Source organism: Gambusia affinis, linkage group LG01, assembly GCF_019740435.1.
Source record: "Gambusia affinis linkage group LG01, SWU_Gaff_1.0, whole genome shotgun sequence".
Taxonomy (NCBI): Eukaryota; Metazoa; Chordata; class Actinopteri; order Cyprinodontiformes; family Poeciliidae; genus Gambusia; species Gambusia affinis.
Window position 1 is genome coordinate 32,115,439 of NC_057868.1, and position 24,373 is coordinate 32,139,811.

General features: G+C 39.2%; 2 protein-coding genes across 8 annotated transcripts in view; both read right to left on the minus strand.

Annotated features, from left to right (window-relative positions):
- Nucleotides 1-965, minus strand: part of LOC122829344 — a 29,183-nt gene extending 28,218 nt beyond the window's left edge. For both annotated transcript variants that reach the window (XM_044113827.1, XM_044113818.1), the window contains exon 1: nucleotides 861-965. The gene's annotated coding sequence lies outside the window, so the exon portion shown is untranslated. The remainder of the gene's footprint in view (nucleotides 1-860) is intronic.
- A 1,421-nt stretch (nucleotides 966-2,386) lies between these two features.
- On the minus strand, nucleotides 2,387-22,985 carry LOC122829307 (protein kinase C-binding protein 1-like). 6 transcript variants are annotated; one of them, XM_044113796.1, is made up of 21 exons: nucleotides 22,767-22,985; nucleotides 22,434-22,669; nucleotides 17,599-17,669; nucleotides 16,002-16,165; nucleotides 13,919-14,062; nucleotides 12,258-12,371; nucleotides 11,547-11,639; nucleotides 11,342-11,429; nucleotides 11,192-11,247; nucleotides 11,032-11,109; nucleotides 10,828-10,943; nucleotides 10,265-10,740; nucleotides 10,049-10,177; nucleotides 8,889-9,041; nucleotides 8,101-8,610; nucleotides 6,133-6,579; nucleotides 5,888-6,030; nucleotides 5,667-5,747; nucleotides 4,857-4,935; nucleotides 4,517-4,756; nucleotides 2,387-3,530 (listed from the first exon to the last, which is right to left on the minus strand). In XM_044113796.1, the coding sequence occupies exons 2-21, from the start codon at nucleotides 22,445-22,447 to the stop codon at nucleotides 3,352-3,354; spliced, it is 3,375 nt and encodes a 1,124-aa protein (XP_043969731.1). In that variant the 5' UTR covers nucleotides 22,448-22,669; nucleotides 22,767-22,985; the 3' UTR covers nucleotides 2,387-3,351. The 6 variants fall into 6 exon arrangements, with proteins under 6 accessions (XP_043969731.1, XP_043969687.1, XP_043969694.1 ...); XM_044113752.1 differs by having other exon boundaries at nucleotides 13,919-14,140; XM_044113759.1 differs by having other exon boundaries at nucleotides 13,919-14,140; nucleotides 22,763-22,985.
- Nucleotides 22,986-24,373: the final 1,388 nt, after the last annotated feature.

Sequence of the window (24,373 nt, forward strand, 5' to 3'; positions counted from 1 at the left end):
TGTAGTTACTGTGACAAAAAGTTTTTTTTATTTAAATAAAATATTGAGAAAAACAAGAATCTGAAAGTAATACTTATGAAAATGGATTATTATAAACGAACAATGTTTCTAAATAAAATCTACTTACACAAGCCTGATGTTTTTAAGTTGGCTTTCCTTTTTCAGGGAAGAAATTTAAAAAAACATCAGATGAAACATCTGAGCTCTATTTTACAGGGAAGTGCTGTTCTTAATTTACCCCTGCAAAAATATTAGCAAAAGTAAGTAAAGATGTTCCATTTTATCTGGCAAACTTTAGCTGTAAGTAGGCAAAGAATCTGCATGCTGCAGTAATCTGTGCAAGGCTGGCCTTTCAGGTTTAGCACCAAATGTGGATTCGGCATAAAAACCACACATAATGATTAATTTTGTAGTCTGTACTTTGAATATACATTATAACCTCGATGTTAATGTTAATTAAACACTTGACCCTTGTGTCTGGACTAGATTTCATCGTGTTATTTACCAGAGCAGAAACAGTGTGGCGCTAGTATTTGTTCATAGTCCTTAACATTAAAATGCTTTTTGAACGTCGATAACACAAGTTAGAGAAGTAGTAATGAAACTAGTCTTCAAAATTTAAACAATAGATCTCAACCAGCGTGAAACAAAACGATTTATCTGCTCTCTCGACAACAAAATCGGGTTATTCCGTTAGGCCACAGGGGAGAATGGCTACCAGTTAAAAGCGTCCGACATTGTTGTCTGTAGCTAACTTAGCTAGCCGTGACGGTGAACTGGTAACAAAGGACTACATTTTAAAGCTAACTGTATTTAACAATGCTGTCTGCGAACACCAGTAGCAGACAAGAATACCATACCTTGAAGTATATGATACTGTTTTCCAGTAGTTGTTAGATTCGTTCAGCTACCATGCTAGCATGGGATTCCATTTTCTTTGCCCTACTACTTGGAATCTCGCGAGATTTCGCCAGAGGCGGAAGAAGTGTTGACGCTGCATCCATCTCCTTATTGAGTGGAAGTTTACGTTGGAATTTGATTGTTTGCTAGCTTAGTTTTTCGAATTAAATAATGTCTAATATGCATGTTCTTCTAAGGTTTATAGATAGTAAAAAATGTATGCAATGCAGTGTCCATTTTATTCGTACTAAAAATAGAAATGTGACATTATCACTAAAAGAGCAAATCACATTTTAAAAACATATTTGAAAGCGTAGAAATTAGAAATTAAATCCTACATTGTACAACCAAATCTGAATAACTATAAGTTATAATAATTACTTGTAATAAGTTCTACCTTGCTTTGTAAATACCCTAATGGGAAACAGTTTATGCATTTTAGATGTAAAATATTTCCTTTTTCAACAGCTCTGCACATCAGCACTTAAATCGAGCTCCTTAAAGATCTACGTGAGCTCAAAGGGAAAGAACTTTAATGGCCTACTTAAATAACATCAATGGAGTGAACATCTTTGAAATGAATTAAAACTGCAGGCCATGCCTTTTAATCACACATAAGTGTCTGACCCCACAATTGCGTTTCAGGGAAAATGGTCAAAATTCTATAAAATGACCCTTTCACCTTGCGAGATAAACAGCAAGAAATATTTCTTTTTAGACCTTTTTTTTTTTTTTTTACATGTACATAGGTCTAAAGAGTGAGCCAGTATCATATTAGATCATATGGCGTAAGAATGGCATGCCAGTCAAATTCAGATATTTAAAGATAGGTGGACAAATATTTTTGGCAATATCCACTGCCAAAATTTCTATTTTTGTTACAGCAGCAGAAGGACATTAAAGGTAAATCAGCATGTCATATTGCAAAAAAAAATTTGTTCATAATTGTCAAAACCCTTCTTGTGTGACTGACTGAAATAACTTCTGCAAAGAAGAGTGGCCCGTAATTAATGCACAGCTATATGTGTTTGTTGCAGCCAAATGTGGCTCTATCTTTAACTTTTGACGTAATCAAAAGTTGTCCATATATTTGTCCATATATGGTTCTCTTCTTTTGCAAACTGCTTATTGAATTTACTCAGTTCGGTAAGCTGAATCATTTAAGCATGAAAAAATACATTTGTACTTTTTTACATTTTCATTCTTCATATTGTAAAATAGAGGAGTCCCGAGTTGTTAGGGTGTCACATCACCACAGCAGATCTAAGAGTCAGCAAATTAGCTGAAAATTTGCCATGTAAATTCCTCGCAGTTTGCTTTCATTCTCACAAAAATGCTTTTGTAAAATGCAGCAACGGCGATGCCAGGGTGTTCAGGCAGCTTCTTTGCTTCTTGGACTCATCACTAATAATTTATATATTTGCAACCCTGCAATAGAAAGAAAATGTGTTTTTATGTCCATTCAGATCAAATAAGTTGAGAAACGTCTTCACAAGTCCATTTATTCTTTTTACAATATGTAAACAGTAACAAGACAAAGCTCAACACAAACATGCTCACAGGAAATATATGGCTGAAAAAGCAATATATATTTATGTCTACTCAGATGGGCACATTTTTGATTGGATTTACATCTTCTTTGGGTAACTGGCTACACAAAGACTTGACTAGGAGCTGACATTCATGTGAAGAAGTTTCATTTCAAATAACTTTTCTCAACACATAGAAATGTGATTGCAATAAACATACTATAAAAACATGTAACACTATAAATATTGTACAGGTATCTTCTTACAAAAGCTGTACAGTTTAAATCGTTTAGGCTTTTTAATAAATCAGATTTTTTTTTTTTCATTTTAAATGTGTGGCTATATAACACAGAACTACAATACAAAACTGGTATGAAACCAAAACGCCACCACTGACATAAAGCAAACATGTTGGACTGAAATGTGTTGTTTAAACCTGCACTACTCAACATTAAGTAAGTGTGGTTTAAACCAAAATAAAAGGAAAAATAAATCAGTCTAAGTATTTGTGATGGCACCATAATCATTGTGTATAATTGTTGAAGGCTCTTTCAAATGTTTTGTCTCACAATATGGAGAGCAATCAAACAGCAGCAAAGTCCTATGGAGCAGCAATGAAAGAGAGAAATGAAGAGATTATCCTGTGGGTTGATATAATCTGAGCAACAATGAAAAACTGTAGAATGAAAACATTTCACATCTCGAGACAGACTTTCACATGATTAACTGACTTAAACGCAGATGTGGAAACTGAAAATGAGAAGAGAACCGAAAACAGTCCAGTGACCACATATACAAATGGGAATGAAAGAGAGAAAGAAAAAAAAAAAAGTGATTTGTCATCAAGGTGCAGGGCTTGAAGCACCAACTTCGAGGCCACCTGCCTCACATTCACTCCACCGATGTGTTTGTAGTGTATCAGTTAGGTCACAGTGACACCAGAACTGTCCTTGTTTTTGTCAGTGTAGGTGGGAGAGTTGCTTTTGTCCGATATCGAGCCTGCGACCGAGGGAACGGACTGCACAGCGGGAGAGTGGCCCGATGGTTTGACCGACGGCTCCGAGCTGGGCTCTGCCTCTGCTTCCTGCTGGGATGCTGTGGCTGGGAAAGAGCAAAAACCAACATGAGAGAGAAGACACTTTTTATGTTTGACAGTGACTTTTTAACTTTTTGTGCAACACAAAATCCAATCAGACTATAAAATTGATTTTAAACAATTCGATTTCCTTTCATTGTCAAAGAAGGGACCTTGCCAATGCACACAAAAACGCTTTACAAAAGCAATCCTAGCTTTTGAAATTTGTCATTATGTCAGGTTACGACTAGGCCTGTAGTGATAAACAATAAATCAATTAATCGCATAATAAATGAAAATTATCGACCTCATTTTAATTTATCGGCTTTATCTTTTTTTCTTGCCTTTCTCGCTTCCTATTGATGACACTGGTTGAAAAAAGGGCTGCCCTTTGTCAACGATTCTGTTCATTACTTTTATGGACAGAATTTGTAAGTGCAGCCAAGGTGTTGAGGGGATCCGTTTTGGTGGCCTTAGGATTGCATCTCTGCTTTTTGCGGATGACGTGGTCCTTTTGGCTTCATCAGGTTGTGATCTGCAGCTATCGCTGGAGCGGTTCGCAGCCGACTGTGAAGCGGCCAGGATGAGGATCAGTGCCTCCAAATCCGAGGCCATGGTCTTGAGCCGGAAAAGGGTAGATTGCCTTCTCCGGGTCAGGTGGGATGTCCTGCCCCAAGTGGAGGAGTTCAAGTATCTCGGGATCTTGTTCACGAATAAGGGAAGAAGGGAGCGGGAGATCAACTGGCGGATTGGCGCAGCGTCTGCTGTCAAGCGGACGCTGTACCAGTCCGTCGTGGTGAAGAGAGAGCTGAGCCAAAAAGCGAAGCTCTCGATTTACCGGTCAATCTATGTTCCCACCCTCTTCTATGGTCATGAGCTTTGGGTCATGACCGAAAGAACGAGATAGCGGATACTAAGATTGCTTGAAAGCTGCAGTAGCAACAGATGCTACGTTTTAAAGCAGATTGAAAAACAGTAAAATGATTTAAAACTGAGAGAATTCTTGTTTTACCCGACTGTGTGCAGGACTTCATGTGCTCAGGCCAGTGTGCTTGCTGACAGGGGTAATCACAGTAGCTGGTATTCCAGCAGCAGTAGAAGATGGCCTCCTTCCTGCAGTTGGCGCACCACTGTTTCTTTTTGGTCTCATCCACCGCCTGCTGCTTCTCCAGCTCCATCTGTTTTTTCACCTCAGCAACCAAACGTTCCCGTTCCTGCTCAAGACTCTGCCTCATCTCCGCCATCGTCAGCTCTGCGTTCAAGTGGTAAGTTCAACATGAAACCATGCTAACTGTCTTAGAAAATAAAAGGTAATTGCATGATATCCATGCAGCTCTGGAAGCAAAACCTACCCAGATTATGCTTCATCTCTGATAACTCCTGCTGATGAAGCCACTGGAGTTTTTCAATTTCTATCCTCAGCCGTCGAATCTGTAGCAAAAAAATAGAAACGATCAAGAAATCAGTCGTGGTTAAAACAAAAGTACAACTTGTTTAAGTAGGCATAAGCAAAAGATCTTTTGTTTTTTAAAGATCTTCAAAGTGCATAGGTAAAAATTTATTTTATAGAAACAGAAGTAGCCATTAAACAAAACGGTTACACACTATAATTAACAGAAATACACTGAAACCATTTTCTTCTAAATTACATAATCCAGCTGGGACATTTGGTCTTCTTTTCTTTACTACATTGCTTCACTTATTTGATGAGATTTACTGGCATTCCTTCCTGCTATGGTTCTTTACTTTCAGATTTGGACTTTGACTGGGACACTTCAACAACTCAGAATTAACTTAATCGGTCATTTTAATCTGCCATGTTTTTACATATCCCGGCAAGTTTTTGCTGTATAAATAATAATAAAAAAAATCTTAATATTTTCACATTAAAAATACTTTTCTATACAGAGGAGTTCATCATAGTTGAGGCAGTGACAGACAGATGTACTTCTTGTCTTTCAGTTCTTAAAACCCGATATAAACGTTTTAAAGTATTTTATTGCTTTTGTGGCATTAGTGGGTTTTTGGGGGCAGAGAAGGAAGAATTACCTCCATATTTTCTTCCCACCACTAAACACACAAGACCTCCGAGCTGCTTTTTTATTACTACAAGTTTCTTAAACAACTTTTGAAGAGTCATCAATATGAGAGGGAGGGATTACCTCGGCAATCGTGTTTCCTGATGTACTTTTAGAGAGATCGTTGTAGATTTCGGTCATTGTCCCTTTTATTGTGTCCATAATCTGTGAGAAAAATAATGAAGTTATACATTTTACATACTTGCAAAGCAAAACCAGAGAACAGAGCAGTAAATATTCGAAACTGTATGTGAAAAATTCTAAACCATGTATTAGAAGTATTATTAATGGGGATTGTGACTTACTTTGTTGGTGTATTTGGCGATATCTGCTGCTACATCTGCTGAAACTGTGGGGATCTGCAAGTCTGCTGACACCAGAGACGACGCAGCAGATGTGATCTGTCCCGCTGTTGATGAGGAGCTTTGAGCTGGGTCTTTTTGTTGCACTGCAGTTGACAAAGATGGAGAAATGTCAAGAGAAATTAAACAACCTCAAATAGTTACTTAAGTTTTTTTGGTGCATAATCCCAGTGGTGTTTTTATATTACCTTTAGCTGCTTGTCTGGTCTGATAGCGAGTGCTGGAGGAGTTCTGCTGTGACTGCAGCTGCTGGCTGCGCGACTGACTCTGACCCTGCGTCTGGACACCCGACTGCTCTTCGTTCTGCTGCCTCTGGAGCTTCTGCACTTGCCATTTTTGCGACGACGTCTGTAACTTGGTGGGATTCCAAACCACCGCCTGCTGCACATGCTGAGCCGTCTCTTTAGGAAGAAGCGGCCGCTGTTTTTTTACAGTTGTGGGTCCTGTGGACGTCGTGGCGCCAGAAGGTGGCGCAGTGGTAGATCCACTGGTGGTTGTGGAGGCGCTGGGCTGACCAGATGCTGCACTGGAAACAAGGTTGAGCGCTGCTGTGATGGACGGCTGTAGAGAGTCCTTCAGGTTGGAGGCAGCTTCTCGTGTTGGTGTAGCTGACGCAGCAGATGAAGACAGCTTACCTAAACAAAAAGCAAGAAAGAATAACTAGGACTGCTTAATAATCCACCGCACAGTCTGGATTTATAACATCAGCACTTTAAACACAAACAATGTGAAAAAGCATTACAATTAAACCCCTTTTGTAGCATGTAAGATGTATATTTTCTTTTTAATTGAGGGAGAAAGAGATCATTTTAAAAAAGGAATCAAGGAGTGAGTTTGAAGTCAGGCTGTTGCATTAACCTGGTTTGGTTTGCATTGTGTAAATCAGTTGACCAGCATGTCTACACATTTCAAGGATTCTTCCGAAGTTTAACACGCAACAATAAATATTTTATGCAAATTTACGATGCAGACAGGCAACATTTGCGGAAGAAAATTACACTTTCCTGTTTTTCCTCCCGAGTTTAATCACAGGGGTTTAGTCTTCTTCCAGCTTTCTCCAAGTTCTGCCAAATCTAAGACCATTCTGATTTAAAAGTTAAGACCCAAGTGGAATATGAAAAATTATGATGTCTGTCATTATAGCAAGCTTCACAAACCTCAATGTATTCCTTCTGTTCGTCATTTCTTTTAAGCCAGTAACTGTCGACAGAACTCAGCCCACAATTACAATTCCAGTTTCAAGCCAAGCCACAATAAAAAAAATAATCATGCCCATAAGCTGATTGTAGATAATGAAACGTTAAACTGCTTAAACATTGACTAAGACAGCTGCAGGAGCAATATTCCTTTAGAGGCTGAATGACTGAGGAGAAACATTCAACTGACCTTTTGCATCTGTGCCTCATGATATTTGTTGCTTTGGCACAGTGTAATAACATAGTAAATAATGATTACTAAACTAAGACTAAAAAAAATCTAGTCTTTAACAACAAATGAAATTAAATTTTGAAAACTATGGGACCGGTTAGAGTAAAAATAGGAAAAGTTGCTCATATGTTTGGGTTGTGGCAAAAACGTTTGTCTTAAAAACAGAAAGTGATTTACATTTTAAGGAATGTTTTAAACTAAATAAGATCTGCCATGTTAAAGAAAACTATGGAAATTGTCGCTTCTTACGATCATAGAAGTGCAAGAAGCACTTTTATGATCAACATCTTTTTGCAAATTTCTTTCTCCCCATATTTCTCCATAACTGATAAAGCCCTAAAGCTGTTTTATGCATTTAACAAAGTAAAAACCAACGCACAAAAAAAAAAAAAAAAATCGGCTGAAAGGTAGAACAGAACTTGGCTCTGAGGAAATCAAACACCAACTAATGGTAGTCTCTTCAAAATGTTGTCAGAGAATCACCTGAAAATCATATCTACAAATCCAAATGTACTTATTCTACCAAAGACAGTTTTATACCAACATATCCAATCAAGACATTCCAGCATCACTGTGAACATACAATAAAAAAAAAACAAGAACCATGAGCAAGAGAGCAGACATGGCATGATCCTACCAGTACTTCAGTTTAGGCTTATTTTTAACTTATATTTTGTCTTAAAATGTGAAGGACACAGAGCACAACCATAAAGTGCACAAAGCCTCACCTTCCACCTTGGCAGCGTTGGACTCCTTAGTAGTTTTGGCAGCGGCGGAGCTCGGGTCTCTTCTCTGCCTCTTTGCGTCCCGTCCTCCATGTTCGTCGCCCAGATCAATGACGAGCTCTCTCTCAGAATCAGAGTCCTGTTCAGTGGATGGAGCAGCTGTCTTGCCCTCCTCTGGCTGTTTAGGCTTTTCAGTGACGGGTTGAGACTGAGGTGTCCTGGGCTTTTCCTGCAGATCCCTGTCTGGACCGTTGCAGCCCGGCTTCTCTTTGAGCAAAGGCTCGGGGGGAGCGGCTTTATCCCCCATCGCTGTAAGTCCCTCCTTGCCCTCTCCCTCCGCGCTCACCTTTGACCTTTTTCTTTCTGCTTTCTCCTTGTCCTCGTGTGCAGAGTTCTTGGACCGGTGTTCTTCATCGCTGGGATATTCGCTGTCGCTGGAGTCAGATTTCTCCGAGTCCTCAGAGTCGCTGTGGTCCACATCTTTATACACATCTTCAGATATCTCGTTAATACCTGTGTAAGCAAATGTAAAATTCACAATTATTGTGGTAAATCACACAAATACACAATCTCTGGACTGAATCGGACTACATGTAATTGTCTGATTTAAACGGAACCCATTTCTATTGTAAAGTAGCTTGAGATGATTGATTTACATCGGCACAAGATACAAAGATACAGTGTCAGACTACTCAAAACTGTTGGCCAAAGAAGATCAAATTAATTATTTTTATACATTTAACAAATCCAAATTTATGTTTCAAACAGTTATAAAGTATATCTATATTTACCCAGCTGTGCTTTGCAGCTTTCAATGGTCTTGTCCAGACTCCTGATGGGTCTCTTTGGAGTGGTGACAGTAGTGGGAGCTGCTTGTTGTTGCTGCTGCTGTTGCTGCACGGTCTCACTTAGTTCCTTCAGGTCCATTTCAGCCTTCACTCGATCTGAGTTAAACATAAATTACAGGACAACAGTCATGGTTTATCGTATGTCAACTATGTACAGCCTTCCAATTCAGTCAACAAAATGTTTACTGTATTCCGATGGGATTTTATGCGATAAATCCACACAAGACAATTGTGGTGCATAATTGTGGTGTAGGAAGAAATGTTCTCATGGTTTTCAAGATTTTATTTTATTTTTTTACAAACAAAAGTCTTACAAGTGATGCCTACATGCAATCAGCCTCACAGAGTTCCAGCAGTAGGTCTTACGGGGGATGTGTCTATTAGCTGTCTACATGCAGAAAGTGGCATATTTGCTCATTGTTTTTTGTAAAATTACTTAAAGTCAGTCAGATTGGATATCTTGTCTGTAGACAAGTCAAGTCCTGTCACAGTTTCCCAGTTGGTTAAGATGTGTACTGCGACTGTGCCATTCTAAACTTATTTAGCTAAAATAAAGCCTCATGACCACAACAAAAAACACAGAAAACAATTAATGACTATATTTTGATAAAATATTGTTATGGCATGATCAACTTTTCCATTTTTCAACAGACTGAATGTTATTAGCACACATGTTAATGACACATGGAATGTATTATGTATTTTTGTACTTAGAATTACATACAGCTTTACCAGTTCTACTATTTCAGTAATTAATTAGGTGACTTCTGAATGAAGATGGTTGCACTGGATTTCATTTGACCGTATCAAAGTAAAAGGGATGGAAAGAAAGATTAAAAAACAAAAACAAAAAAAAAAAACATGCACTACTTTGAATCATTATTAAAATCCCAAATAAATACACCGATGTTTCTGGTTGCGATATGATAAAAACTTAATCATATTGATTAAGTTTGATCTATGAATATGATATTCGATATGATATCATCGAATATGATATCATATCATATTCGATGATATGATATATATTATCGAATATATAAAGGGACCTATATATTTTTACTAGGTTATCCATCATAAATACTAGTTTATGTGTTACTGACCAAGGTTAAGGTTGAGGATGCCTCCAGTTCCCGCTGTCCTGTCCTGCTTAGGAACCAGTGCAGAGTTTATGGGTTTTGGACTGCTGCTCACACTAGCAGTTGGACCAGGCTTCCCCGATACAGGAGATGCTGTAATTACAAGATTTTGCTAAGTTTTTCAAAAGCACTAAAATCGTCATCGCTGCCAAAGAAAAAGAAACTTGAAATATGATCTACCAGTGCAGTCCATCGATTCCTCTCCAGTGCTGTAGTGCAAGGCAGGGTTCCTGCTCGGCTTCTCGGTTTCTTGCTCCCCATCGGACCCCGTGTGAACCGAGGAGTTGGTGCTCATTGGAGACCGAGGCATTTCCATCATTGAGGCCCGCCGGCTCATCCCGCTGGGCGTAGAACTCTTGCTGAGGATCATCTTGGGAGAGGAAGTCATGTCAAAGTTGAAGCGGAGCTTGTCTGGCTTCTCTGTTTTCACCGTCCCGGCATTGGGGTTGTTGGGGTCCACCAGCATCTGCAGCTGGTTGTTGGGTGTGTAGGGAGTGCGGAAGGGTGCGTAGTTAAAGATGCCAAATTTCTTGCGGATGTTTTCCACGTAGACCTCCATCTCTTGCATGGCGCTGTTGAAAATGCTCTTTGTTTTCTTCACAGAGAAAGGGATTTCTTTGGACATCAGGTAGCAGTTGTTGATAGGAACCCAGGCGCTGAATGGACGACAGCAAAAAGGATATGAAAATCAGCAACTTAGAAAAATTAATTAAACAATTCGCAACAGGAGCTGTTTCTCTTACCGATCATGTTGCCCAAAGAAGCGTGCGTCTACTTGACCATCCTTTTCTCTAAGTGCTTTTGCCGGCCAAAAAGGAAAACCCTTCAGCTTAGCCCAAACCAGAGGGTGAGGCTGACTCTATTGAAAACAAGGAAACGCAATTCAATATGCTTCAAATGTGTAAACACTCTGTAAATATGGTACTCAAGATAAAGCAAAGACCTACACATGGCTCGCAAAACCAGTTATCCCTTTTTTGGCAAGAAGACAAATAGCACTCCGGACACACCTCAATCTCATTCATCTAAAAATGAATTTAAAAACAACATTAATGACGCATTACTTATTTTTATTCTGTCCTTAACAATTTAGAAGACAACCTTTACCTCATGTTCACAGATCTTGACAATGACCTTTGCAGTTGCTGTTAATTTATGATTACCTGAAAAAGAAATTGTAGTAATTTTATTTTTCTTTGGGGGTTTGCACAATAAAAGGAGTAGTTATAAATATTTATAAATGACAAAATGCCAAACCTCCATTATAGATGATGCAGTTGTGTAAGATCCACTTCATATCAGCAAGAAAAGCCTCAGTGCAGCCATACATTTTCTTTTTCACATTCTATCGAGAGGGAAAAAATATACTCACATATTCAAGGACAATAAAACATTTTAGTGAAAAAAAAAATAGCATTTGGTAAAGCTGTCCCTTGCTTTGGGTTCTTAAAAATGTTAGTACCTTTTCTATAGTACTTAGGTCCATAGGGTGGAAGATGTATTCTGCATAATCCGGATGCTGTTCCAGTGACACGGGCTTCTGAAACGGCTCTGTCTGCTCATTAAAGACAAGCATGGGACAACTGTTAAAGCCTGAACTTTGAAAGACTAACCTCCTGAAGCCACAGCGTCTTTGCAGCCACGTCCAAGACGCAGTTACAATCAATTCTGATTTTATTGCAGTAGCATAATCCCACACTAAAAATATTGTTGCAAGATCTTGAAGATTTTTTTTTAAAACCTCCCTCTTACTGGTGGGCAGCAGAGAAATGTATCAGTTTGTCACATTAAGTAATGGATTATTTATTGAAAGATTCTTTATATGTTGACCAAATTAAACTTAAATTCAAAGTGCACAGTTTAAACTTTTTGTGGTCTGGACACAATTTTACAGTAATTTTGTTTTAAAGAGAACTAAAGCTTTAGTTTTACTGTGAGATTTTCTGCTCAATGGAGTAAGTATAATCCAACAAAAGATTGGACTTGGATTGGTTTCTAAATTGTTCAGTATGAGATCATGCAACTGCAATGGAAAGAAAAAAAAATCTATTTAAAAATTTTAGGAATTTTTTAAAGCATAGTTTTCCCAGGGTATTGTTTGTTGCAGGATTTTCCAATATTATTTCATAAATTTGTGTACAATGCAATACAACAGATAAAATGGCTTCCTTACCCCAGGCTGTTTGATTTTTTGGAGTGCAAATTTCAGTAAGTAGGAGAGCTGGTCTATTGTTAGCATTGTCATTGCTTTGCTCTGGGTTTCAATGCACTCAGCAACTGTTATTTTCTGAAAGAAGATAAAATGATGAACAGAATTATTGTATAATCATAATAATAATAATAATAATAATAATAAACAAGCAAAGTTAAACTTTGTAAAGTTTATCCCACAAATCATCTTAGCTGTACATCTTAAAAAATAAACTAACAAGGTTTTTTTTTCTGTAAATCCCCAGTTCATGATATTCTTATAGCATCAGGTTGAAAGGCCCGATGCTATAAGAAAATCAGAACTTGCACAAACTGAGTCGCAAATGCAGAGTGTAGCCAGGCGCATCACTGACTCCCATTCCCAAAGGTTAAAAAATAGTAAATAGCTTTAAAGTAATGCAAAACAAATTACTTAACAGATTACTTTCAAATAAATAATTCAAATTAAACAGGAATCATCAAATATGGAAGTGGTAAAAAAAAACTAATTAGAGACAAGACATAAGATTATAATTTTTATATTCATATTTCATTACTTAACATTACAGCATTATCGTTTTGTAAATATGCCCGCTGTAGTCATAATATCAATCAGATATTAAATATTTGTCCATTAATTTGTCATTATGAATTTTATTAAACAGGTGTCTAAATTTAAGGGAAACTGAGAAATTGATCTAAATAAAAATTCAAAAAACTACTTTCATTCAAATCAAGCAGCTGTTTTAGCAATTCTTTGCATGCAGAGTAATTGCGTCTACATTTACACCAGGCCCTGCTCAAGGTTCTTTGATGGACAGGTGCAACTCAAGCAATTAGAATATAGTTAAATATATATTAGTAACTTCATTCAAAAACCAAACCCCATTACAGACGTTACACACAGTGATGCATTTCCAGTGTTTATTTCAGGTAATTCTGTTGATTATGGTTTAGAGGGAATAAAAAAACTCTCACAATCCTCTCGAGGCTGTGGGATTCTTCTGCTTTCTTCCACTCGGTTTTTCATTCAAATTTTTCGATAGAGAAGTGTTTCCCCAACCTCGGTCCTCCAGGCCCACTGCTCTGCATGTTTTAGACGTTTCTCTGCTTTAAGCACACCTGATTCAGATGATTGCAGTTCAGGAAAAGCCCCATAATAAGCCTAAATTGAAATTAAGGGAGCTGAAGCAGGGAAACATGCAGGGCAGTTCGCCTTAGAAAAACCTGAAGTTGTCTTCAGGACAACTTTTAAGTGAGTCGTCTTCCTCGTGTTCATGAAGGCCACCCTCATTAACTATAATCATTCAAATAATACCTGAAAGTATCAGTGTATGTATAATGAATTCATGTAATTACTTTACTTTATGATGATTATTTATTGAGCTGCACCTGAGCCCACGTTCGTCACATTTTGTTCTTTTGTGCAGATTTTCATTTCCTGTAGTGACAGGATGATGTACCATGGTGGGTCATTTGTCTCTGTGTGTCGGCCTGTTCCACAGGCTGAAGCAGGTCATTACACTGACTTATGTCTTCACTGGGACACCTCATTTTTGTCAGCTGAGCCATGCTGAATCTAACAAGCATCTGCCTACGCCTACGCCCACACCCACACACAAACACACGTCGTCCGTGCGATACCTCACACTCTGGACAGAACCAGTCGCCCTCGGGCTCGGCTGGTAGTTTGAGGCACTTGGCGTGGTACACCCTGGGGCAGAGCTCACAGCAGAGCACCTGACCCTCGCGGTGGCACAGCCAGCAGTAGAAGTCATTCCTGCCGTCCTGCGGTACAACATCAACAGGGTCTGTGGTGAGTGCTGGCTGCTTCATATAGTAAAAGGGACCATGTCTTAGCTCTGACTGAAATGCAGGCAAGAGAAACAGGGGGCAGGTTTCAAAAACACGCAGGAACACAAAAAAAGGTGCAGTGCAACAGAAACAAGGTAGTATTAAGGTGAGGCAAGCAGGGTAAGCGGCACAGGGGACAATAAAGGCAACTAAACCTACACAATGGTGCTTTTTGCAAATAGGAGAACAATAAATCAATTCCACTAAAATTGTGCTTCCCTTTTTAAAAGATACATAAATGGGTTGATTGTACTCATAGTGAATACAAGTGATAAAATTTAACAGTCAAACCATAAACTATTTTGCCAAAAGTATTCATTCATGCATCCAAATTATTGCTATCATGGCCACAGGCGTTTGAAATCCCGCATCTTTTCAGGCAGACTATTTATACAAATTTTTGTGAAAGAATGGGCCGCTCTCAGGAGCTCTGTGAATTGCAGCAAAGTTCAATAACAGGATGCCACCTAAGCAATTGTAAAAATTTCCAAGCGACACCGTTAACTTGTAGTGGTATTATAACAAAGTGGAAGAGATCAGGGATGACACAGCAACTGAGCCAACAAGTGGTAGGAGTGGGACATGTAAAAATCACATAACAGTGAGATGGTGAAGCATTCAGGGGACAAAGGTCAAATTTTCGGAAGAGACACTTGAGTACAGAGAAACCAAATTTCATGTGGCCTTGTAATTAACTGAAAACCTGTGTGTAGAGAGCTTCATGGAACTGGATTCCCCATGATGAAAAGCTAACCTTACATAACCAACTGTCCTTTCACTGGACAATGCTCGTATTACATAAACCTCCAAACTTTGTGGGAAAAATCTGGGGATAGCCCCTTCCTGTTCCAACATTACTGTTGCAATCTCCCAAAATGAAGGAGTTCCTGACCTCAACCTGATAAAGCTTCTCAAGCCAGTGCAAGCCGCAAAAATTTGGCCGACATCGTGTTAAACTCTATGAACTAGAATTGGGATACCACTCAAGGCCATGCTTTTCAAGGCATCTGAGCAAATACTTTTGGCAGTATAGTGAATTTAATAACAATCATATTAAGACAAAATATGCTCAGAGTAAAAACCAAACTATAAATAAATAGATACAATTATTAAAACAAACTCAGTGTCTGAAATACATGGTTATGTTTAAAATGCATTTAAGTCAAAGCTCAATATGCACAATAAGTGACTTTTTATACATTACTTTTGATCAGCAGGAGTGTTTTTATTTCTCTCAGTTCTGCTGGTTGAGTTTGTTTACATTATGTATATATTGATGTTCTTTAATGCCAAACAGCTCTGCTGACTCTTTTAGGAAAATGAGGGACTGGACTACAATTCTTCAGTGACTCATTTCTGTTTGCATTCCTTCCGCTATTTGTAGCACTAAAGCAAGTATAGAGAAGTCTGATTCATTACTGTCAGGAAACCTATTCACCTCTGTGGGCCTTTCAACCAATCTTAAGTGTGAAGAAAGTACCGCATAACTCAAACAGTTCAACTGGATAAATATTAGCATGAAAATTGCAACAATTATTACACTCCAAACAGTCCTTTGCAGTATGAGTATTGCACACACTGATATTTTTATCATGACATATGTCGCAGGCTTAATCAGCAGATTGGACAAGTGAATTGAAAATAATTTGGATTTAATCAAGATTATGTGTTTGGTTTTTGCTCTGAGAGAAATAGGACTAGTGGCAGGGACTGGTCTAACAATATTTACATTTTAAAATGTTACACAACACAAAGACACTTCCAAATTAATGAAGAGAAGTGTGTGTGTTAAGGGGACATCTGACAATCTCTTATAATCCGATAAAAGCAGCAGGCCATGCCTGAGTTTGCGATGAGCCTCCAGGAGCCTTACCTGGTCTTTGTTGTTACAATTTACAGCTCCTGGCTTTTTCTTTTTCTTAAGGGGACTGGGGGACGTGTCTGAAGGAGAGTGTCCATTGGAGGAATGGGTGGGACTTGACACCTTTCGCTTCTGTGGTGCTGCTGATCGTTCTGCTGAACCTGGTGCATCAGGTGCTGAGATAAAAAGGTTTGTGTCATTCGAATTGCACCACTTGTGGTATAAAAGTAGACAAGCTAGACAAAAAATAAATTCATAAATGCTCCAATAGATCATATCTATCACCCCGGAGTGCTGCAGTTGAGATTCTTCTGATTTTGCAACGGTCAGGCGTTTCAGATAAAAAAATCATTTTAATACCAGAAAAAATTTACCCAAGTAAATAGAAGAAGCACAAAAAAAGAGTTATCCAAAGCAACATGGCTCTATATAAGGATATTTAATGCCAATCCTTGTTAAATTATGAGTATAATGATAGTAACCATAATTTTGTGTTCAGTTTTACTAGCTACACTCAAGCCTGCCTGAACCAAGAAAACATATTAAGCAGAGCAGTAGGCTAAATTGTTTCATGAAGCAACACATCATATCCTGCTCTAAAGAAACATAAGAACACACTATAAAACAAAGTCATTGATATCTATCAGTTAAGAGGTAAAGGGGGTTAAAACGGCATATTAAGGATCAGAAACTGCAGGAAACATAAACAAACATCCTACCAGGACTACTCCAAGAGCACAGCAACAATTCATCCAAGTCACAAAAAGAGCCCAGAACAATATCAAAAATACTGCAAGCAATAGCTTCCTCAGTTAAAACATTGGTGCTTATGATTCAACAATGCAAATGAGACTGGGCAAAAATGGCATCCATGGGAAAGTTGGAAGGCCAAAACCACTGCTGATTTTGTTGAAAAAATAAAAGTCCATCCAAATCTAGCTAAGATGTTGATGCAAGACCCATTCGTGCTTGGAAATCCTCCAATGTGCTACTCCTATTAAATTAATAAAATTCTGCAAAGTGGAATAAAAGTCTTCCACAGTGTTTGAAGGTAATCTCTAAACTGTCCCTGTTTCACATAGGGACAGTTTAGTTTGGATAGTTAAGGTGAAATCATTTTGAAACTGCATTTTGTATTTACTTGTGTAAATCTCTTTGATATAACTCATTTGATTATTTATTGCATCCAAGTACAACTAACAATGCAATTAAGGAGGAAAAAAAAATCATAGACATTTATATCCTAACAAGAGCCAAGCAATATTTTAGTTTGCTTCTTTCAATGACCTAAAGATTTATTTCAACACCATTTACATTACTGCAAGAGCAACCAAACATTTTAAACAAAGCTCAATAAAGGAATGCCTGAAATCTTGGAGTACATAAATTGAAACATTAAAACAAATGCCTAAAAGGCTTCATCTAAGGTGAAGGGTGTGTGCTGATTCCTGATGGAAAAAGCCATACAGTCATAACATATCACTGTTGCAGATCTAATGCCCATCAGCATGCATTAACCTCTCAAAATCCAATAGGAAAATCCTGTCGTGTTCTCCGACACCGTCATGTTTGACTTCTGATAGGACATTCACGGCCTTAAGAGACTTACCTTTCGATCGCAGAGAAGCGTCCATCCCCTCTACCACATCCGGCTCTTTCTTTATCTCCTCCTCAGCCAGACTGCACAGCAACGAACACGAGCACACAGGAACACAGGAAAAGGGGCAAACACAGAGTCAGAGAGGGTGTTCAGAAACCACATCAGCGTTATCTGTAAACAAATGGAACACCACCTAAGGCACTGGGTCCCAGAGGACCTGTCAACAGGGACTCTACCGGTTTTCATTGTTTTTTTACATCTCATCAGACTTGAACGCATCTTTGACTTTTAATGTGACGTTCGAACGCCTTCCACATTTTCAGCTACTATCAAGTCGAAAAATGTTCTTTATACTCCAACAGGGAGACCAGTAGCAGTCACCATGGCAACATTAATTTCACAAATGGATGTTCACAACGATACATAGAACCTTTTAGCCAACATTACCGTGCATCCGTGCTCGTCAGAAGATGTCACAGACTAAGTAAAATTGTGGCTCAACTGGGCCACGGCCTGGTTTGTTTATGACAATCGGCGAATAGACCTATACTAACAAGAAATCCAAAGGGAGGTGCCCCATGCGAAGAGGACAGCCTCTCATTGTAATTAACAGTACACGCTTCTACCACCTTGCAAGCCCCTTCAGTAACAACAACAGACTCCGGAGGATTTAGGCCTTTTCTTGGAGACCATTCAGGTCATCTCAATATTCTTGAACAAAATCTTTACCAAATAATCAGTTTCGAATCTACCAACTATAGATTCACTTTCACAAAGCCTGCTCAACATAGAAGTCAAAACATTAACCTCTGAATAAAAAAAATTATGATAATAATCCTCACTCCCCCCCGTCTTTGCTCTTGCAAAGCATCTCATTCCCTCTGTGGTTACAAAAAGCAGAATAAAAAGAGGGTTTGGCAATAAGTGAGGGTCTTTGGCTCTTCTTTTGTCCAAGCAACACAGGGCCTCGTTCCAAGGATGTGCCCTTTATTCAAAAGACCAGGGAAAGAAGCCCTCCAGAGAACCCCTGACAGGTCACACACTTGATCAGTTAATAGCTCTGGCTGCTGCAGCTCTGGTTTCCAGCTGAATGATAGGGTTTCAGTCTGCAACTCGAATGCCCACAGTTGTGGGTTGGTTTTATTTTCACTTGGAAAACTACAACAATCCTCTTTACGCCTCCAGACTCCATTTTTACAGAGAAACTCCAGACAAAGTTGGTTAAATTGCAGCCAAGCTGTGGATATACGATGGATAAAATGTAAGCCCAAAAGCCTGAATGTGAACAGATGAGCCAAAAGATAAGATTTGATACAAACATTTAAACCCGAATATAATGCAATCAGCCAGTAGTTACTTAAATTCCTCTTTGTGGTTCTTCTACAACCCAAAGACCTAAACAAAATGACCATTACTCATTTAAAAATGAAGCAATTAGAGAAAGTTTATCGAACTGAAATAAAAACATTGAACAAAGTTTAAGATATGACACATGGAGATCTTGTTTCAGCTTGCCAGTTTTCTCACAAGCGCACACACACACCCCTTCAGGGCCTTCCTGTTCCGGACTGAGTGAACAAACGAGGCCCACATGAAAATAAGAGATGTTAGCCGAGTCTCCACCACAGCCCTGAAAAGGAGAGAACGTTCGCCATTCTTCAGCAGAGCTGCACAACAACCTCGTTCTCAAAACCTTCTTAGAAACATTGTCAAGAAATTTCTGCAGCCACCAAAAAGACAAGATGAGCTGGAGTAAAAAGGTATCCAAAAGGGCTTTTTTTTCATATCAGGAAATAAGATCCATCAAGCAGCAAGCAGACTTAAAGGCAAATAAATCCCCAGCAGAGAGTCAGATATATTCCAGAAAGATCAAATACAAAAAATTACACACACACATTTCTCTTCTGCAAGTACTGTAGTACCTGATGGACAAAAAGGAAACAACACTGAGTCACTGCCTTCAGATTCCACTCCTGTGAGAGACGAGCAGGGTTCTCTCGTCACAGAAAATGGAGGCCACAGCTTGCTACCCTCCCCCCCACTCTCCCCCATCCCCCACTCCAAGGCTGAGACTCGGGCACGGGCACATCCATGCAGGAGGACCGGCGAGAGATCTGTGGAGATTACGGTCCAACATTTCTGAAAAAATAAAGACGGTTGTGTCAGGACGAACCTTCATGAACCAATCACAGACACAAGAGGGAAAACAACAGCGAGGAGACACGAGAAAATCCAGCAGGACGAGAAGCACCGGTCTGGATTCTCCCACCCCCCACCTCTCCACCTCTTTCAGTATGTCTTCGATCCTCTTCCTTCTCTCCTCTGTGAACACCACTGTCACAGAATAATTAGATGTCATTTTTTAGGAAGGAGAGACCCAGTATGTGAAACCACAGTCAGATCATGACGAGCCCATTTCTATGTGTGTCATAAGAGGGTTGTTAAATATCTAAATATCTGATACAAAGCAATTTCAGAGTACAGAGACGATCTATCATGTGCGAAACAATACGTTGGACTGAAACTCCAAATGAAAGCAACTTAGATTGGTTCCAATGGCTAAAAAAGGAGCAATAAATAAGCATACGGAGCAGAATGCAACATAAAAGTAACAAGAAAACCATTTTTCAGCAATATAACAAAACTCAGAAAATCCAAAAACACCAAAGAGGCTCAGTTTTCCAACCCAGTAGTCACTAAATAACTAAATAGTTCCTACATTTGATCAAATAATGCATTTATCTACAAGAGAAAAACTTATCACAACAATATTCATTGCTATCATACGCAATAAATCCTGTAGAAGAGAAAAATATTAGACCTGGATTTTTATATAAGGCTGTACAGGATGAACCAAAGATGGCTGTGGAATTTTCCAGAAGGCCCTTGCTCTCCCTGCCGTGCTCCCTCCGATTGTCAATCTTTAACCTCAGCTCTCGCTGCAATTGGCTGGAAGGCCAACAGGCTGGAACGCCATTGGTCGGTTGCACTGTGCCAATACAGACCAGTGTGCAGGCTCCCCTCTTCCTCTTTAAAAAGCCTTTTTTGCTGCAATGCAGAGATTTTCCTCCTGCATTAGTCGGTTTTATTTTTCTCCTCTCAGTTTAGCTTATTCCCCATCTTAATGATGACAGCAAAAAACTCTGAAAAAGGAGGATTTTAATCAAGGATTTATGGGAGATTACATTTGTGCATATACAACTGTGATTTATGGCTTTACTATTCAACATCTGCCACCCCGTTGCCTCAGAAGGAGGCCCAGATTGGTTCCCCAACTTATCTCACTACCAGTGAGAAAATTACCCGACATGTTTTTGATACCTAATAATCAAGCCAGTAAAAGTTTGACTTTTGGTTTTGATTTTACAATGTGAATTAGTCGCAGGCCAAAAAACCCTCTCTGATTGTAATGTTGCTATTTTCAGGGTGTATGTAGATCAAAACTGCCTCATGTCAGCCCACAAGAGAAAGAGATCCCTCTTTGTTTCCCCCACGCAGATTGCTATAAGGGTGCTACATGACGTAACATGGTGTTCAGCCTATGTTCTGATACATACAGCATGACACAACGAAGCATTTGCTTACATTTTGAGTAATCTGTTTCATATGTTTTACATAAAATCTCTTTTCAAAAGATGTCATTTTAAGATGTTTGAATATAAAATAACCTGTCTTACCTTTGTCCGACTTCCTACATTGAATCTCTAGTTGAAGACAAACCTAGCTGGCTTTTTTGTTTATGTGTTCAAAGCTCTAAAAAAAAATAATTAGAAAGCAGCAAGAGTAGGTCGAGAAAAACAACCTAACAAAGATTAGATCCAATCACTGAAATTCTTCCTAAATCCTGTTCTCAGATGTTTAAATATTACATAATACAAAGATCCTCTTAAATCTTGTGTTGTTTCTTTGTCCTGGTGTCTGATCTGTAAAAGGGAGGGTAAAGTTCTTTCAACATGAGCTCTCTGAACACAAAATGGCCACTGTGTGTATGCGCGTGTGTGTGTGAGCGTGTGTGTGTGTGTGTCTGAGAGTGGAGGAAGCAGCTTCACAGTACAGTTGAAGAAGTCAGGGGCGGAAACCTCAAGGCCCATGACTCTAATAAGTCCCGTCTAGTGTTTTTCAGCTCTAAAGATTAGACTGGCAGGAAAGAGGGGTTCAAAAACAGGTTTGAAGCTGCAGTCATTCTTTGAGCAGTGTGAAGATTAGAAACTCCTGTGTCAACAAACAGAAAGTCATGCAGATTTCAGTTTCAAGATATTTTAAACTGCTCTAAGTTTTGCCCTGAACTACCTTCACTTCTTCCAAACACGTATGTTGCCACTTGCTCTTCCTCCCTGGGCCTGGCAGGAGATAAGAAGCCAGAGCAGAGCAAGTATACTTGCACAGGGTACATAGTACCCCCAACCTGCCCATCCCCCTTGTTTCTCTGCCAGGCTACAACACGAGAACAGCAGCAGAAGCAAGGAGATGAGAGCGCAACTTTTAGATCAAGCTCTCTTTTGCCTTGTACAAAGGAAAAAGAAAAAGGATTTGCCATGGTGGGATCTGCCTGCTGTATGGCAGCCTGGCTGTCTGGGGCACACATGTGACCCTGAGACACAGAGAGAGAGCAAGGGTGAGAGTCGTTAACCAACCCCCCAACCCTAAAAAACCCCTGTGGAAGGCGCGGAGGCCTGACGAGGCCTCCAATCCAGCCCAGCTCCTCCTCCTCTTCCTCCTGCTGCACACTAAGCTGACTTTAAAGGTGTGCATATTCATCATGAGAAACCCCACAAGTCAGCACGACAACAAGAAAGGAAGCCATGTTGCTATCAGAAGGCTGAGATAAAAAAGACAGAGCTTACCTCTGTGGATGCATGGCTGCCTGACACAATGTTATGTCAACACTTATAAAACATGGAGGACACTCTCAGCCCTCAGCCGGGGAAGGCTCCGCTCTTCAGGCAAGGCGATCAGGCCCCGGCGATGTTAGCCAGATCCTGACTGGTCGCCTCCCTCGCAGGCGAAATACAAAGCCGCGCCTGATTGGCCGAAATGTTTCCTGAGTAATTATCTTTGTTCAGTGCAGGCAGGGGCAGCTCTGTGAGAGTCAGAGACAGGGGAAGAAAAATGAGCACAGAGCTAGGTCTAAATCCACACAAATATATGATTAAGAGGAGCATTTTTGACATACAAACCCTTTGTGAGAGTGTTTTGAAGCGTCCAGGAGGAGAATCTGTCGGCAGCTCTCTCAGTGGAGGATTAAAAGAGTGAAACTGTCAGCCTGTGGAGTGTTAGGAGCAGGACACCATGGCTTCCCTGAACAAGCCTCCATTTTTTATGTGGAGAGGGCCTTTGTTTAAACTCCTCCCTCCCACTCTGCTTCCTCTAGACTCGGAGGGGGGGGGAGAAGAAGCCACTGCTCTGCACCTATTAAGTATGCAAAAAGGGGGAATTAAGCTGCAAGTGATAAATGATCTACACTGGCTTACACTACAGCTTGTTGTGAAGGGAATCAAATAAACTAACATGACATTTAAACATAATTCAATATAGTTACGGAAGTCATAACCTTGGCAAATAAAAAGGTCACCCAGAAGCAGACAACCAAACACAAATGTATTTATCCAACATCTGAATTATGATTAGCATTTCAGTTGCTAATGGTTGTTTAATTAGGTTTTCCTGTACCTTATTTTTGCTGCCTCTTTGGGGCTTCAGGAGATTTCCACACGGCTGTAATGTTTGTTTAATGATGACATAGCCAAAAGAGCATTTCAATGGGGGTGGGATCAAACACATTGTAGATATAAATCCCAATAAAAGTCTCACACTAAGCTGACAGCGTATCTTGTGACAGTATTATGCTTTGTAAGGGATTGTAGCAAATATAGGTAAATCTCAATAAATAAGAAAATCATTGTAAACTCCCTGTATTTCAGTAATTTAATTCAAAAATCAGCAAGCTAATTATACAGAGTGATATATTTCAAACAGTCATTTAATTTAATTTTCATTACTATGGTCTACAGGTAATAAAACCCTCAAATGAAGTCTCTTGCAACAATACATGAGAGCATCCATCGATTGTCTACACCCACTTATCATTTCAGGGTTGTGGGGGGGATGGTGCCTCTCTCTAGCTGTCATTGAGCAAGAGGTGAGGTACTCTCTCTGGATATGTCACTAATCCATCACAAGTACACACAGAATTAACCACTAATAACTCTCTGCTCATTTAGAGAGACTAATTTACATGCATGCATGTTTTTAGACTGTGAAAGGAACCTGAAGAAGCCAGAGGGAACACTCAAACTTCATGCAAAAGGAGGCTGGGATTTGAACCAAACACATTATTGTAACATTTTAGTGCTAACAACTGTTCTACCAAACAGCCCTACATACGACCCATAAAAAAGGGTGTTACTTGAGAAGCATGTCCATATATTGTAAAGTATATTCATTCAGATATTTTGTTTTTTAGGGGGTTTTTTATACTTGAAGTGAAAATTAACATTTATTTTATTTATGTATTTGCTAATATATTTATTATTCAAAACTTTTCGATGTCCAATGTTTATCTATATCGGCACTATATATTGTTTGCAATGCACTTACCATTATTTTAGGTTTTAATCACCGTTTGGAAGTTAAACATTAAGTAGTTATTGTTTGTCCTAGGTTTTTCAAACATTTCCTATTTATTTCCTGTGTTTGCTTATAGCACAATTGTGATTGTCTTATCAGTTATTCTTTTATTAAATATTTGTAGTGCTTTTTCAGTTCATAAGTTTTCAACTTGAGA

Bases quoted from the DNA above. Each gene is read 5' to 3' on its own strand.
- LOC122829307 (XM_044113752.1), bottom strand. The intron at 11,640-12,257 runs GTAAGGAAGCCA...TTTAATGAGCAG, and splicing joins AAAAAATCAAACAGCCTGGG to ACAGAGCCGTTTCAGAAGCC. The intron at 8,611-8,888 runs GTAAATATAGAT...TTGCTTACACAG, and splicing joins AAGCTGCAAAGCACAGCTGG to GTATTAACGAGATATCTGAA.